Consider the following 17,735-nt stretch of genomic DNA (forward strand, 5'->3'; position numbering starts at 1 on the left):
CACTGTTGCTATTGTAGAAAAAAATAATAATATTTGCGTCACATTTAAAATATAATTATATTTTAATTCATTTCTGAATAGTTTTTATTTTTATAATGATAATTCAGAGAATGAGAAAATCTGAATAAGCCTTACCAGTGTTGTGATAATTATTTTTAAGGCACTCTATTTGTTAAAAAATAAATAAGTAACGTTAGTGTAATATAATAATAGTGTAGTCAAATAACATAAAAAAGACCAGACCTCTCGATGTCTGTGAAACTTTTCTCCCTCAAACAGCACGCTAGCGTTACTTCTACACACAGCAACATATCTGCATGTTCTCACATTACATCGTTCTTGTAAAATAATAATAAGTAAATAAACATCAAAATCACTTCGCTGAGAATGAAACCCCGCTTACCAGCTGCCGCTGTGTTGAAAATATCCTTTAGCAATTAAAAAATGCGCGTCGGATGAGGTCGTCGTAAGGTGAAAGGTCATCATGTTGGTCATTTTATTTACGGCTAAATTATTATTAATAAATTGTACTAATATTATGATTGGGCGTGGGCAGGCATTCACAAAAGGGAATGTTATTACAAAAAAAATCCATGAGATTTTGCTTTGACAAAAGGGCACTTAAGGGGCAAAGGAGCAGGTGCTCAAGTGAAACTAAAAAAAAACGGTTCACCGGTTGTTTTGCGCTCGATGTAATGTCATTCGCGACGACTGCCCTTCTTTCAAGCCTTCGATTTACCCGCGCTCATAACACTAGCACAGAATCAGTTCAGAATCAATCATCAAAATAATCAGTTCAGGCGAGCTGTGAGTCAGTCTGCTTCATGCTGAATCACACATGCGCAGTATCACCAGCTCCTCGGTTCTCGAATCGGACGCGTCTGACAGAAACGATTCTCGTCCAGTGTAAGAATAAATGTAGAATAATTATTATTTATTATTATTCTGCGTAGTTTGAAGATATATTTTTTATATTTATCCCGGATATATATATATATATATATATATATATATATATATATATATATATATATATATATAATCAGGAAGAGGGTGGGGGGGTCAAATGGGGGGTCAAGGCGTTTTTTGGCAGGGTCTTGAGACCCCCCAGGACCCCCCCTGGCGCCGCCGGTGATTGAGTGTGTGCTCTTGCTTGCGGTGGACTGGGGGAGAGAGACTGCGAGAGAGTGCATTTGAGAATTCGCGCCAACGTTACTTTAAATAGCCTAACGTCACACACATTTAACGGCATTCATTTAAATGACGAGTAAAATATACCATAACTTGTCGTAAAAAAATACGGAAAACCATTGTTTGTGTAAATATTACATTGGGTCCAACTGGAAAAGGCAGTCAGTTGTATGACATAATGGGATATGAAAGCGGCAGTTTTTGAGGAAAAACTAAAAGTTCCTTCAGACTGTCCTGTTAATAATAGCCTATTAGATTGCATTATTTACTTTCTTCATAAATTTAGCTATATTTAATTGATATTGGTAATGGTTTACGGTGTTAAAGTAACTTATAAAATAAATTTGTTAAGTAAAAGGTACTTACCTCAGAAAATCTCGCAGCTGGCGTCTAGGTAGTGATCCACTCTGAGAGACGTCAGTTTTGCTCGCACTCAACACGTCACACAAACATCAGTTTACATTCTGCCAGGTTGTTGCGTGGGCTTTGCACGTGAGCAACAATTTAAAATTTGTGAGGTTTAAGCAAAGTTATTATAATTATTATTATTATTATTATTATTATTATTGATATTTAAATATCACCACACCTGTGCTCTTTTACCTGGCATAAAAATAAAACAAAAAATGCCTAATTTGCCTCTATGGGAACCAGTTGTCCATTACTATTATTATTAGGGCCCGAGCACCAATGGTTTTATTATTATTATTATTATTATGATTATTATTTTTTTTTTATTATTATTATTATTGTTGTTGTTGTTTTTTATTGGAGAAAATGCTACTATTAAAATTAACATCCAGTGTGTGAAATGAGAATGATTTTATGATTTTCATCTGCAGAACAAGACAGAAAAAACTATAAAACATTATCATAGGCCTAAAATACAAGTTGTGGACACAATGACAAAGGCAGTGATTACAATTTAATTGTATGTATAGAAATCTGTCTTCTTCATTTACAGTAGCACTACTGCTTTTGCGTAAACAGTAAAGTACTGTAAATTACCATATACAGTAAGTTACTGTAAAATTCATACAAAATACCCACAATGCAGTGCATATTACAGTAGTTTACCGTAAATAATATAAATGGTATTTTACTGGGCTTTTTTGCGGTAAGTTACTGTAAAATTGCGGCAAAGTCTAACAGTGTAGGGTAGTGCAGTATTTATCTGGAACTCAATTAGTGTTCGAAATCCTTAATGGTGTCTGATGCTTTCTCTGCAGCTGAGCCTATAGCAGACTGTGTTTGCCTGGATGTCTCCTCAGCAGCTGTTTGTAAATATACACACATACAGTACACAGAAACAGAGACACAGAGAGAGTTATTTTAGGGATGTATTTGCATATCCTTTATGGTGAAACATACAAATAGACTGACAGAGATAGGAAAATCAATGCAATCAAACAATTTAGATTAAAGATATTAAGACAATGCATAAACTATTCGGAAAACATAATAACATTACACTAATATACACTAAAAACGGTGAAATCATGCACATCCACACTTAAGTGCATCTTTATTTCTGTACAGCTGTATTTAACAGACTCTCTCTCTCTCTCACCTGCACTAGTGGTTTCTTTAGAGGACTCTGCCACCTGCTGCACGGAAAAAGGTCTTTAAAAACCAGAATCAAAAATTGTGTTAATGCATGGTGAAATAGTCTAAACTCACTCACTCAAATAAATAAGAGCATAAATAAATGAATAAATAATGTTTAATTAAATGGATATATAGTTTAATTATTTAAATATGCTTTGTCAAGTATAAAAATAGTTAAATTAATGCAAAAGTGAAGATAGTGTCATTATGCAATTATCCAGCTAAAAATAAATAATAATAATATAATAATATTATAAAAAAAAAAAATTAAGATTACAATTATGAAGTATATTTAATGTTAAAATAAATTAAAACATTTTGCTGGACCAAATTCTTAAAAATCAGTCCATGGCACAATAATAAAAGACATATGAGGTAAAGTACAGCTGTTCCTTTAAAATATTTTCCAAATAAACAAATGCAAGCCCATATGAGCAGTGTGTAACCATTAGTACCTGCACTGTGAGTAACACCTTTAGTGGCTGACTCTGTTGTGCTCTTCAGCTCCTCAATAGACTTCTTAAAGGAAGCCATGATACTGAGCACATACAGCCATAGTCCTACTGGCCCTCGCAAGTGTGACGCTGCCAGCGGGGGCCCTTAAATACCCACTATGACTGCACATGCTAATCCATCAGTGGTGCCCGGCTTATGCAGGTATGCCAGCTATTGAGCCACGGCACCGGACTCACTCTGCTGTGCTCAGCATGTCTGTAGAGCACTGTGAGACACAGCCAGACATCCTGTTGATAAGAGACAGGAGGGAGGATGTCACTTTTCTCTGCACATAATATTTATCTGGATGCCAAAAGATGGACACATCTAAACTAGATGCCTGTCTTTGTATCGTTCTGTATAACAAAACAGCAAATTACAGTAAGTGGTAGATAATTATCATAATCACTTGTTTTGACATTTTGTTTCTGAATGCCAAAATGTTTTTATGTGTGATTTGTATGTGGTGCTGCAAATCTAGTACATAATAGCATTGCATACACTTACCTTTTAGGGAAAGAAAAAGAAAAAGACGGTGCATGGAGATTTTCTGTTTGTTTTCTTTATTTACAGAGGATTCACTTGTCTTGAATGACACAGAAACCTTAATATGGACATTTCCAGCATTGTAAAGCACATATTGACCTGACATCCATAAACATTTTAAGGACACATTTACACTAACTTTAAAATCTCCAGTACACAAACGCATACATACACACAGATACAAATTGCCCAATCCTAACAAATAAACCACTGGAATGATATCACAAGCAACTATAAAGTTACAACGTATAAAACCTTTACTTTGCAAACATTAAATAAATAGCTTGCTTCAATATTAAATTAAAAATGAAAGTAAAATCCCACAAACAGGCATCGCACACAGTTATATATAATATCATATTTACCCGAAGATATTTTATCCCCCAATATGTTATTGGAAGATCTGAAACATCTATTACATATATAGAAATGCAGGTACACAAGTACAAAGAGTCACAATGGAAAGGCAGGTCTCGTTTCATTGGGAGGGAGGCAAGGAAACGAGACAGAGCACCCTCCGGCAGGCAGCATAGAGCTACATCCAACACGTTACCGTCAGAACATGACATTTACAATAGATCATAATAAAAGTAGATATCTGATAGGAAGAACATTTCTCGGCAGGATTAACTGGAATAGATATTTATATTTTAGTTTTTTTTTTTTTTGCTCTTTTTTTGTTTTTGTTTTTTTGCACCAGGGTTTATTGTGTTAAGGATTTGTACTTGTTATTGATATAAACGTTTTGTGCTGCTGGCTGGACTTGGACTTGGAATGTGACGTTTACGCCTCTGGCTCATAATCTTGGTTGTCCTGTGGGCAGAAACAGAAACATTACATTTATTAAAATGAGAAGAAAATGATCTAAAATTGGTTATTTGTTTTTGTTATGTTTTTCTGTACTTTTTTGTTGTTGTAAAATTTACACACGAGACTGTCCAAATAACAAGCTTAACATATCATATGTAATAAAATGTTACCACACAATAAATAAGTAACACACACACACATATATTTTATTTTTTTCCAAGTGAAGCCACATCGACATAAATCCCTGATCAGTGGAGTGATGTTTGTCCTTCTGTAAATTTCTTCCATCTGCATATATGATCATATATGAGCTCAACTAGAGTGATCATCAGCTTCTTGGTCACTAGTCTAGACAAGGCCCTTCTCCATCATTTGCTCAGTTTGGCCAGAAGGGCAGCTCTAGGAAGAGTTCTAGTTGTTTCAAACGTCTTTCATTATGTTTCTGTGGCCCTTCAATGAAGCAGAACTTTTTCTGAACTCTTCCCCAGATGCGTGGCTTTACACAATCCTGTATCTGAGCTGTACAGGCAGTTCTTTTGAACATCAGAGCTACTAACTTCAGAATTTTTTTTTTTTATTAATTTTTTTTGGTATATGCGTCATTTATGTTTGTTATTTCTACAATGTCATTTTTTAGTTAAACTTAACCAAAACACTAACATTCCTATATGCACACCTTTAGATTTTGATTAGTCCAAAGGAACATATTAAAACAAAATGTTATCTTTAAAATTATTACTATAATTTTTTACACAATATACATTAGGACCCCACACATAAAGTCAATTTAATTACACCTCTTCACGATGCTTTTCCTATTGTATTGATTCCGTTTAAGGTCTGTTGTAGTGCTTAATTTTCCCCAGCAGGTAGCAGCTGATGCTTTCAGATCATAAGCGTCTCATTCATTTAATGAATATAACTGAACCTCATTCTGGAGCTATAGTGATAAGGTCTGGAGATCTGAATCTGAAGATACCCTACATCTTAAATGTAAGTATCATTCTCTTATGGCCCTGATTTCCTGTGTGAGAGAGCATCTACTGGAAGAGCCCATCTCCTCAAAAGGGCAGGGGGAGCCTCCATCACTACCCACAATGCAACAGGGCATTTGACGTCACCACCACTCCCATGCAGGCAGATCAGCATGGCAGTGAGGCAATGAGAGGGAAGAGGGCAAGCAGAAGGAGGGGGAGGGAGGAATAGAGGAAGGAGAGGAAGCAGAACGATGTCACACAGGGAATCCCACCATATCTGTGTGCACTGATGGCACGTTTGAGACATTCGCTTGTTATTAATAAAAGTCTGGGGTTAAATTACATACATAAATCGGTGAAGAATCATAAGCATTATAACCCTGGATAAACCCACACAATTTATGTAAGGTATATTGTTCAGATTAGTGGGGTATTATTGTAAAATAATCATTTTATTATATCCAGAAGGGCATTTAGTTTTACACAGCGACTTACCTTAACAAAAGAATTACAAATGGACATGAACTTGATATAATGAATGAAATTATTTAAACTTCAAATACACACACGCACACGCACACACACACACACACACACACACACACACACACACACACACACACACACACACACACACACACGCACACACACACACACACACACACACACACATACACACACATATATATACTGTATATTACTTTTTTTTTTTTTTTTTTGAGAAGATAAAACAAATTGTCAAAAACTGTCTTTAGGCCTGCAATTAAACAGTAATATTAAAATAAGAAATAACTAATTAAAGAACATAATGAAGAAAGAAATAAGAGAAACATTTGCAAATAACTTCTTAAAAGAAGTTTCTAATGCTCACTAACACCATCTATTTGACCAAAAATACATAAAAACAGTAATACTAAGAAATATTTTTATAATTTAAAACAATATTGTTACAACTTGAAAAATTTTGATATATTTTTAAACATAATTTATATTACATTGTCACATTCTAGTTTACTTTCATTTCACTTTTAATCAAGTTGATGCATCCCCACTGAATTAAAATATGAATTACTTGGGGGGGAAATGATAATAAAACATTAATAAAAATAAAATAAATCCAAACTTTTGAGCAGTTTGTGTTACAGGCCCTTCCCTTGCTGACTTATATTACATTTATTATAGTGATTTTAATTTAATAATCAATAACAATCAATAGAATGCTCCTGGTTTATAAAACTACACTGCACCTTAAGGAAAATGGTCTCACTTTATTTTAAGGTAAAATTCTAGCTATTAACAAATCATTATCTAAGAATTTTGACTCAATAAACTCCTTGCTTATTATTAGTTAGTAAGGTATTTATTAAGTTTACGTATATGGTATAATTAGGAATGTGGAATATGGTCATGCAGAATATGTGCTTTATAAATACTAATAAACAGCCAATATGTTATTAATACGCACGCTAATAAGCAACTAGTTAATAGTGAGAATTGGTCCAGAAAACTATTAAAAATAGGATCTGAAAGTCGACTTGTCTGATGTGTGTGTCAGGTAGAGTTGTGTGCCCCTGTGATCGCTGATGTTCGTACCTGCTGAGTATCATCGTATGTCTGTCCCTCAGGGTCCATGAGACCTTCTCCCATTGGCTCCTCAGTGGCTTCCTGACCAAACTCAGGCTGTGAACACACACATGAAAGCACATTATCACTTCAAAATCCAACAACAACAAAAAATTTAAAACACAGACCTGAATGATAAGGCCATGACTGATTTCTATCACAGACAGAGACTAAGTATAAGCACTTTTCTGTGCCGTTTATGCTATGTACGATATATAAGTGGTACATCTGCTTATGTGCTTTAGTATGCATGCTACAACTTCATATATACCTAATAAATGTTTAATCAAACTCTCTTGCCAGAGACAGAGAGAAAGAGAGAGACTCTTATTAGCTACATACAGTAGATAGATTTTCTTCACAGTTCTGGGTCACTGGAAGGTTTATTTTTAAACTGAGCTATCACAGTCAATTAGGTCATATTCTAGAAATATACAGTCCTAACATCACAACACAGTCTGTCAAACCCTTCATGTCAATCAAGCTTCATGGAAACAATGTCATTTATACTAAAACAGTTTAAGAGATTTGTTTTATATCTCAATAGAAAGAGATTACTGATTAACCTCAGAAATAAAAATAAATAAATATATAATAATAATAATAATAATAATAATAATAATAATAATAATAATAATAATAATAATAGAAAGAAACATCTATGTTTAAAGCAGTTGGTCAAACAAATTATCTTCTCAGAATAATGTACTGTAGATAAACACAACGTTTAGAAAAATGGGGACATGGGTTATGTCCTCATAAGTCACCCTCTCCTTGTAATACCTGTGTCATACCCATGTCATTACACAAAGTTTTGTCCTGATATGTCACAAAAACAAGAGCACACACACACACACACACACACACGCACACACACACACACACTTTAATTATTTTGAATTACATGATAATCTGTTTAATCTCACAAATAATGTGAGCAAAATCTTAGTCTGTATTTGTTAATTAGATCGATAGTAAGACGCACAAAGCACAAGAGGCACTGATAATGACTCACAATCAGACTACAGACTGTTCTAGTCTAGTACACAAAACACACAAACACGCACACAAATAGCACTGACCACCCACACACTTTCACATGTTTCAAAACCACTAAACTACACACTTAAACCAGCCATCACACATTTTCTTTATGACAAGAGCTGCACTCCAAATCATTTGGATGATGAGGGTTTAGCTGAAGCACTAGAGATTTTAAATGACAGTGGCATTGTGTTTTTATTCTTTGGCTCCAGCAGGCTCCATACACACACATAACTGTAAACACCACAAGCTTATAGGCTGCAAGCTTCTTACTCTGATTTTCCCTCTAAGTGATTTATGAGATTACTGTGTCACCACAAATGACAAAACTCGTTTGTAAGCATGGAGGGGAAAATCCATGGAAGACCACACATATAAATCGGTCATGAACACAACTATTGCTCAAAACTCAGAGCACCATGAAATCAACAGTTTGAAGCAGATCTGCCTACGTTTGAAGACTGGCTGACTTCTCCTCCCATAGTGCATTTTTAAGTACTGTGCTAAGTGACCTTGGGCAAGGTCGAGGGAGGGAGCGAGAGAGAATGGGGGTGGGGGTGGGGGGTGGATGCTCAGCAGGACAGAAGCACAAAGTAAGACATTATATTCCCAACGGGATGAGCAACCCTCCATTATGGGTCGTGTGTTATGAGGTGAAGGTGAGTTTACGAGGTGTATAGCCCTCTGATATTCACCAAGTCACTGACACTGTATTATTTTTTCAAGTATCCGATATTTCTCATGGAAAAATATACATTCATATCTGGTGTTCATGTGCAAAGAATATTTTTAACAGTGCAGTGTTCTAAACTTTTAATACGTAAAACTGATCAGAAATGTGACAAATTTTCAATGTTATGTCAGGTAACCTAAAATATCAAGTCAAAAATATTATGAATGAATCAACCTACATTATACCAAAAATAATTTTTAAGGGTTTAATCGGGTAGAAATAGCTCCTACCTTAGCTAGATAAAAAAATAGCTAAATAAAATATAAATAACAACAGCACATTTTTCCAATCGACTTTTTATATAACAATATGTAATAATACTGACATATAATGTTATTCAAAAGAACATACATTCATGTCACTGGGGAACTCGTCCTTCTTCACCAGGCCGGTGGCAGCAGCGATGTTTCCGGCTCCAGACATCACAGCTCCTCCCAGATGAGAGGCCTGCTCCTTTGTCTTCTCAGCAACTGACCAGTGATAAAACACAGACTCAACACTCTAAGTCCGAAATTCGATATTTATTTGGCAACACAAGAAAAAAAGGGGAAATTATCAGAGGATTTTGTCATTGACAGTATCAGTGTTACACATTGTTATTGGAAAATCAAATGGGTCAGATTAGATTACATTAATAAATGGCCATTTGTATTAAATAATGTCATCAATTTAGTTATGATTAAACGTTGTTCACTGGACTTGCTGTTAATGTACATACTGCGTATAAAAAAGAAACATATTATATTATTATTTAATAATATAATTATATTTTTATAGATTTTTACAACAATTTTTCATAAATAATCAGAATCACTGATATAATTATTACTATTACAATAATTTTATTCATGAAATTGGTTGATCATGCGTTTTATATTAATATAATGTATAATATAACTGCTTAAAATAATTTACAAGACTATATTAATAGGCATTAATTTGGAAAATCACTTTATAATGCATTATATACAGTATACACTGCACATTAATATACTATTAAAGTTTTTGTAAAAATTCTGAATTAGCTTTTTTATATTTTCTAAAATATGATTAAAGTTTTACTAATTTTGGAAAATTATTTGTTACTGTAGTACTTACATTTTAAATAAAATATAATAAAAAATGACACCTTGGAAACTAGCTGAACTAAAATAAGCTTTAGATTTTAGATATATATTTTCTTTTTCAGTTAACACTTTATAAAAAAAAAATTGGTGCATTGGGGTTTTGTTTTATTTTCTTTTATAACCCTGGCCCAAGCAAGAGGCCAACAGTTCATCATACTGAAAACACTTTAGTTTTCAGATTTCCCCTCTGTCCTGGACAAACAACCTTCTGAAGTATCACCTGGGCACAGAACTATTTGTCTCAGTTCCATTTACTGGCTTCAAGCCATGCCCTTTGAGCACATTAAATGAGACGTATTCATTATTTACAAGACTAAAGACAAAAGAACAATTTGCAGAATCGCCTTACCTGTTGCAACGCTGTCTTTGGTCTTGTTGCCTGCAAACCCATAAAAGAATATTGTAAAAAAAAAAAAAATATATATATATATACATATATTTACACCACCCAAAACAATACAGAAATACACATTAAGTCTGCCCCTCTGAAAGAATTGCGATAAGGCTGAAAGTAGGTACATGATACAGACAGGTAATGAGTAGATAGACAATGTGAAATACAAGCTGTAACTCCCAGAGTAGCTTCATTTAAAGGTTCACTGAAAAATCATTAGAGCTAATAGAACCTGGATCTCAGACCTGTCACCTTAACCGCCCTGCTTGAGTGAACTACAGCTCAGAAACACTTCCTAGGAAGGGAGTTACCATATACTGTAATGGCAAATGGCACTCTGTGTCTCAGTCTGAGTATGATTCTTACAAGAGAGAGGAGAAATTCTCTTGAACAAAAAGATGTTTTATCTAGAGTCATTCACCCGTGACTCATTAGAGCTAATATGTTTCATCTACAGCACTTGAGTCATTAACAAATTTGCTTCTAAAAATGGGCAAGACTTGCTCATGAATGCACAGTGTAGCAGAATTATCATTTTAGATAAAAGGGCAATCTGTAAGTGCTTTATCAGGACTAATCTATCACGAAAGGAAATCATTTTACTACATTTTTCTGAAATGTGGTTGTTAAGAGGTTCTAGAATGTTTTTCCCATTGTGTTGCTCATATCGTCTTTGTTTCATTTCATTTTATTTTATTATTTTTGAATGGGTTTGCAATGCAAAATATATTATATATATACAACAAGCCACACAACCTGAGGTATCATGTAAGGAGCATAAATGGTCTGAGGACATGATAAACAATAACCAATAACCACTAAATATACAGCAGTGAATAAACAGCACGATATGAGGATGAGAAGCCACTTAGGAAATAATTGTGACACGGACAGAAAATTAGAGAAGCATAATAGCAGTGGGACAAAACAAGCCAATGGGACATTAGCAAAAGCCTCTTCCTCTTCAATCTATCCTCAGATGGGTTGGTGGTGCATGTACTGTACATGAGGGAGTGTGAGATCGTGCAGCTGCTGTCCAAGGTGGAACAAGAATCAGCTACCCATCACCACTCTTCCATGCGCTAACACTCACACTCCCATAAGGCCGTTCAAGCAAGGCATCCCAGGTCACCATGGTTGTCCGACATAAGTGCAACCTTGTGTTCACCGCAAAGGACAATCTGACAATCTGAAGACAATCTGAAAAGCAACCGCAGATGGGCTTGAGGTATCTGGGCTAACTGTCTCTCTCTGGGATGGTGCTGGCACAGATGTGAGGTATTTATGTGAAGGGATTCTATTATTCATTCATCCAACATCAAAGCAGAGGAGCATGAATGAGTGTTTGCGCTGGGCACATAAACACAAATGCCCTCTCAGTCTCCAATTACAGCAGATCAACAGACTAGATCAACCTCTCGTCTTACTGATCAAAGCAAACGGCAACAAGATGAGCAAGCTAAAATCATTTCAGACATACTTGGAAAGACAATCTATCTTTCTTTCAGCTCTATATGCTATTCAATAACAGGATTTGGACTGTCCATCTTGTCTGTTTTTTATATGGAGAGCTCATGCGTATAGAGGTATATGAGCTCATGGAATTGTGTGACATGTGGTCTGTAAGGCTTTTTTTCCAACGCGACAGGAGATCAGAGAGCTGCTGGACCAGCTCCAGAAGTCAACCATCTCACACGGTGTTATTTCACTCTCAAATTAGCGTGTACATTAAGAATCCCTTTATAAGATCAGGTTACATGAAATGGATTTTTTTCTGTACAGTTTATGTTATACTACAATCGATATCAGTCCAGTATCATGAGTGCTTTTAATTTTCCAGATGTAAAATCCATTGATGATTAAAGAGGCCATTTCATGAGGTTGTGTGCTAAAGAGTGATGACAACCACTGAAATGAGTGTGCAAACAGGCCTGTCACAGCATTCATTGTTAGAGTGAAATGTATTGCAGAAGGCTAACTATGATATTATGTACATACATAATATTCTCCTGTGAGAAATAATGAAAAGATGAGTGATATAGTGTGCACAACAAACCGTGTGAATTTGAAACATCTACAGAGGAGGGGTTTGCAATCTTTTGACACATTTTAAAATTATCTTCTACAGTATAATCACATATAATCACAATTTAATTAACTATATTTGAAAACAAATATTTATCAAAATTTCAAGATATTTTAGGATACAGGCTATTTCTTAAGAAAAAGTTGCTTTCTATAATTGCTTATATATTTCTATATTTTTGTAGAAAATCACTTGAGTAACATCATTGAAAACTCATTACAGAATAAACCAGGGGTTTAACATTTACTTTTAAAACACTGGCAAATAACATAACCTTTTATTATTTTCAGCATCAAAATTTTAGGTAAGAAATTAATATCAGGTAATAAGCAAAACTTATAATTTTCCATGAAAATATTTGATTGCTAAGGACCTCAAATATGATGCTACTATTGGAAAGGACCATCTTTTTAAAATAAAAAGACAGCTATATATTTCAATGCATAAAACCTCATTTATATTGTTTGAGAAAGGTAAGCGTTATGGCTAAAATACATGTTTAAATAAAGTTAAATAAGCCAAAATAAATTATTGAAATATATTTGAATATATTTCAATTTAATTTCAAATGTATTTGTAGAGTGCTTTCAACAAATAATTTATAATAATAATTAGAATACATTTTATATATAATATGAGGCCAAACTGCATTTACAATAACCATCATTCTAAAATTGTGTCTAATGTTGTTTAAAATAATTCTATAGGTCCTTCGAGATATGAACATGTTCAAAAATACCCACACTGTACACAAAAAAATGTCTCTATATGGCTCTTTAAGAAAAAAAAAAAAATGAAATACAACACAGTACATGTAAAAGGCCTGGAAAACCCCACCCAATTTCCCAGCCAATCATAAAATTACACAATAGTGGCTGAACCTATAGCGATGCTCTGAGAAATGGTAGTGAAACAGATAGCAACCCCCTCCTGGCCTTCAGACTCTGAGCTTTATAGTCCCTCCCACACTACCAGTGAGCTCACGCTTGATTCGTGATATGCATGCATTAAAAAAGAAAATTACATGCTCCATGTCTTACCCACAAACATCACGCCTTCCTTGGTCTTTTCTGCAGCCACCGCAACACCTTCCTTGGTCTTCTCTGCGGCCACTGCCATACCTTCTTTAGCTTTAGAAAGCCCCTTCATGAAAACATCCATCTTGGCCCCTCTGCATCCAAGAGAGCAAGTTATGTAGCAGCACATTGAAAACAGGGTTTGTGTTGCACTGTATATGACAAATGTGGGTTAATTTGGAATTGAGAGCAAGTGTGTGCAAATAGCAGGCTGTCAGTTGTACAATAAGGAGTCTAATTTCCCTGAAGATAAAACGCCCATACAAGCACACACAATGAGATGAGAACATTCACACCATCAGCTGACGTTATATTTTAGCTTCAACAGCGGGAGGTATCCTCGAGATGTTCACAAACTCATTAATGATTACTCAAACGGCCCAATTTATACTGAGCATCTATACGGGGTCCTGAGAGACATATTTTAAGGCTTGTGTAAATTAAAATCGGCACATGTATTTTTGCCTTATATATTAAAGAATGGATTGCTATAATGATGAACAATGTGTGTCAACACATTACTGACAGCGTTTCAGAAAATATATTTAATTTTAAACGCAAACGGAAGGTGAATCTTTCACTTCTCCTTTACAATATGGTGTCACCTCTCCAATGTCCTCACAATGAAGAAGTCCTGGACACGACACGGATAAAATGAAACAACTGCGTGTTTTATCACCAGGTTGCATTCAGAATTCAACATGTAATGTTTTATTTTGCACACAAGCACGCGACTACTCGTTTCCATCGAAGTGCAGTTTTTGTGTCTTTACGAGTACAGCGTTAGTATTTTCACACGATCTCGGTTCATGCCAATATAAACAACTGCGTTTGAGCCTCGTGGACGTGTAATGAAAATCAAAACGTACCTTTTAAAGCACCTTCTTTGTCCTTATGCTTCAATTGCGTAGTAGATTGAAATATCGTGCAAGGAAATTTTACACTACGATCTTGAGGTGGGCCTTCCTCTGGATGGGCTCAGCCAATGAGGACGAGAGGATGAGACGATCGACGTAGCTCATGGTATCAATAATGGGGGTGTCAGACCCCGGCTGTAATGGCCTGTGTGACACTCTGAGACTAATGCTGCATCCTTAGCCAATGAAAAAGGTGACTGAGATCGCCAGGCGCTTAAATTGAACATCTGCTTCATACTGTACTGTCAGGTATTATTTTATCATTTGCACTTACAGAGGACGTGTGATAGCTAAACTTTCATTCACATAGTGTTTCACTGAGACTCAACCAAGCAGCATCTATGTATTACAGACACACACACACACACACACACGCACACACACACACACACACACACACACACACACACACACACACACACACACTAATATATATATATATATATATATATATATATATATATATATATATATACATACACACACGTATGTATAAAGCCTCTGTCATTTGGTGATTAAATAACTAACATTACTGATATATCCATCAGTATTATGTCATGTTTAGAAACTACAATCAGATGTCTCGCCCATGACCAAACACAAAATTGGGGGATGAAGTCGATCCATGTGTTTTTGCGATCGCGTACCGTCTTGTTTCTGGGGTTTAACGTCGAACTAAATGTTAAAATCAGGATGATTATATATCTAACCGTGAACTGTATGGTTAATCCACGTCGAAGTGCTGATAAGATTAGACTTGCTCATGCATATCTTATTGGGATTTACTGCAGATGATGAGTGTCCATCTGCCTGAAGTGGGCGCATCGTGACATCTGCCTCTGAAAGGCAATCGAATGTCCAATTGATTTTGTCCAATCTTCTTGTATAGATCGGTCCCAGCTGGTGATTTGAAACTTTCCATTATCAATAACTCGTTATGTTGAAAGATCTGTGACGGATACATATTTTCATGTTGGCCTACGTGTGTTTTGTTCAAGTAAAATGATATTTCACACATTGAAACACATTATGGGAATCGTTGATTTCTTGTAGTGATGTAGACTATGACATCAGTCGTTAAACACAACTCCCCATTTCTATGCTTCTTGTGCCATCTACTGTTTTTTTACAAGTATAACATTGTTTAGGTTATTCAGGAGTATTTGCTAATGCACTATGATCGTGTGACGATCATCAGTATAGCTACAGATTGAAAGTCAGAATTTCAGCACCGCGGACAGCGACCTATAAAATACACTTGGCAGCAAAGTCCCAGGATATTGAGATCTTAATTGATAAAGAAAATCTATTAATTACATTATTTTTGACAGCATCCTCATTTTAAAGAATTTTTACACAAGTGCCTAAAACTTTTAACAGTACTGTATCTTTGCAGGTAGATTTCTTGAAGAAACTTGGAGACGTTGCAACAGTTCTTCTGGATTGAGTCTGTCTCAGTTTGTTCTATTTCTTCATGTCGTTCCAGACAGACTGATGATGATGATGAGATCAGATCTCTGTGTGGAGCACTGGCTGTTGTTCGACTCCTTGTGCAAACAAAAATCTCAATCTCAATGTTTGGAAATGTAAACTGATATTTCCTACTGACACACTACAGTAGAAGATAGAAATAACTGACTTAAAACCATTTTTAGTAGGTTAAAATACTAGTGTTCTAATAATTTTGGCCACCACTAATCATTGTGTATTTATATAAATTCTGAATTTACAAATAAAACCATCATAATCTAAGCATGTAATTAGTGGTTAAAAATATTTATGAACTAACAGTAGTATGCAAAAATATGAAAACCTTTATAATGGAAATAGTTATACAGTTTATGCAAGAATATATAGAAAAAAAATAATGTACGTATATAATTATTCAAATTAAAGAGACTTTCAAATTATCTAACTTTTTTACAGCATTATTTGTTTAATTTGTACTTTTTTGAATGTTATTTACTCATTTTCATTCATGTGATGTCAATATTTTAAGATAATAAGCGCTTTTTGAAATCCATAACGTGCAAATAAAGAGAATTAAACTAATTTTATTTCAGTCAAATTTACGTTAACTTGAAACTAAGATATTACAGTTTCTTCCTCTGAATAAGCAATTACTAAAATAACAAACAACTTTGGCAACATTGTAAGTTGTAAAATAATGAACTGAACTATTAAAAAGTAATGTAATCTGTTCCTTGCATGAGATCTACCTTTTTTTCTTCCTTTTTTACATTGTATTGGGAACATTATCAAAGTGAGCTGCAGATCTGACACATTTTGCAAATGTCCATTCATAGAAGAAAAATAAAGGAAATTGTAATACATTTTTCTTTGAGTAAAATGTTTACAGAACTAGACTCAATCCCACAGAGGCATTATGTTTGACAATAAACATTTACTTACTGCTCAGTGGTTCCAGCAATAAACTTGCTGTTCAGAATTTGGAAGATAAGCCCTGAAGCCCTCTGATAGAAGAGCAATATCTGAGAACATGACAACAGCCACCTATCAGTCTGTTATTTGACAAAAGCTATGAATTTGCACTCCACAAATGCATTTCAAATAAACTTCGGGTCTTGAAATTGACTTTTCCCTTTTTCAATTTTTCCTTTCATTATTTCAGTGGTTCTCAAACCTGTCCTGGAGTAACCCCAGCCCTGTATCTCTCATCTGTCACACCTGATTCAACTTATCAGCTCATTACTGGACACTGCAAGTCTGAAGTGTGTGTGTCAGATATAGAGAGACATACAAAATGTGCAGTGCTCAGGGTACTTCATGGAGAGGTTTGAGATACACTGCATTATTTGATGTTTTAGTGTGCTATTTCCCATTATTTTGACTTTGAATGGTGCTTGATTTACAGTCTTAGGCTCTAGTTTAAGTTCTGCAGCTGGTCTCTCAATACATTCAGACTTTCATTCTTAATTCTCTGATCTCTTCCTCCTCACAGACCTCCACTGAAAACTTTTGGTTTCCTCTTATAGCTTTCAACTGAATGAGTGAGTAACCAGATTTAACACTGTGCTCCAAGCCTGTCTAACCTGATTTATTTAAGGTCCTTTATATTTCCCCAAGATCCAAAACAAATCAGAAGAA

The 17,735-nt window shown here is 34.9% G+C and overlaps 1 protein-coding gene across 1 annotated transcript; it reads right to left on the reverse strand.

The window, feature by feature from the left end:
* Nucleotides 1–3,836: 3,836 nt before the first annotated feature.
* Nucleotides 3,837–14,791, reverse strand: LOC113113877 (beta-synuclein). The gene is made up of 6 exons (XM_026280403.1): nucleotides 14,580–14,791; nucleotides 13,675–13,805; nucleotides 10,504–10,533; nucleotides 9,379–9,497; nucleotides 7,221–7,307; nucleotides 3,837–4,653 (listed from the first exon to the last, which is right to left on the reverse strand). Exons 2-6 carry the CDS (start codon nucleotides 13,793–13,795, stop codon nucleotides 4,624–4,626), a joined length of 387 nt encoding a protein of 128 aa, XP_026136188.1. The 5' UTR covers nucleotides 13,796–13,805; nucleotides 14,580–14,791; the 3' UTR covers nucleotides 3,837–4,623.
* Between the last annotated feature and the right edge of the window lie 2,944 nt (nucleotides 14,792–17,735).

This window comes from Carassius auratus, chromosome 14, assembly GCF_003368295.1.
Source record: "Carassius auratus strain Wakin chromosome 14, ASM336829v1, whole genome shotgun sequence".
NCBI classification, from domain to species: domain Eukaryota; kingdom Metazoa; phylum Chordata; class Actinopteri; order Cypriniformes; family Cyprinidae; genus Carassius; species Carassius auratus.

Bases quoted from the DNA above. Each gene is read 5' to 3' on its own strand.
- LOC113113877 (XM_026280403.1), bottom strand. From the start codon at position 13,795: ATGGATGTTTTCATGAAGGGGCTTTCTAAAGCTAAAGAAGGTATGGCA. The intron at 10,534-13,674 runs GTAAGACATGGA...ATGGGTTTGCAG, and splicing joins GGAAGGCGTGATGTTTGTGG to GCAACAAGACCAAAGACAGC. The intron at 4,654-7,220 runs GTACGAACATCA...TTCTGCCCACAG, and splicing joins CATACGATGATACTCAGCAG to GACAACCAAGATTATGAGCC.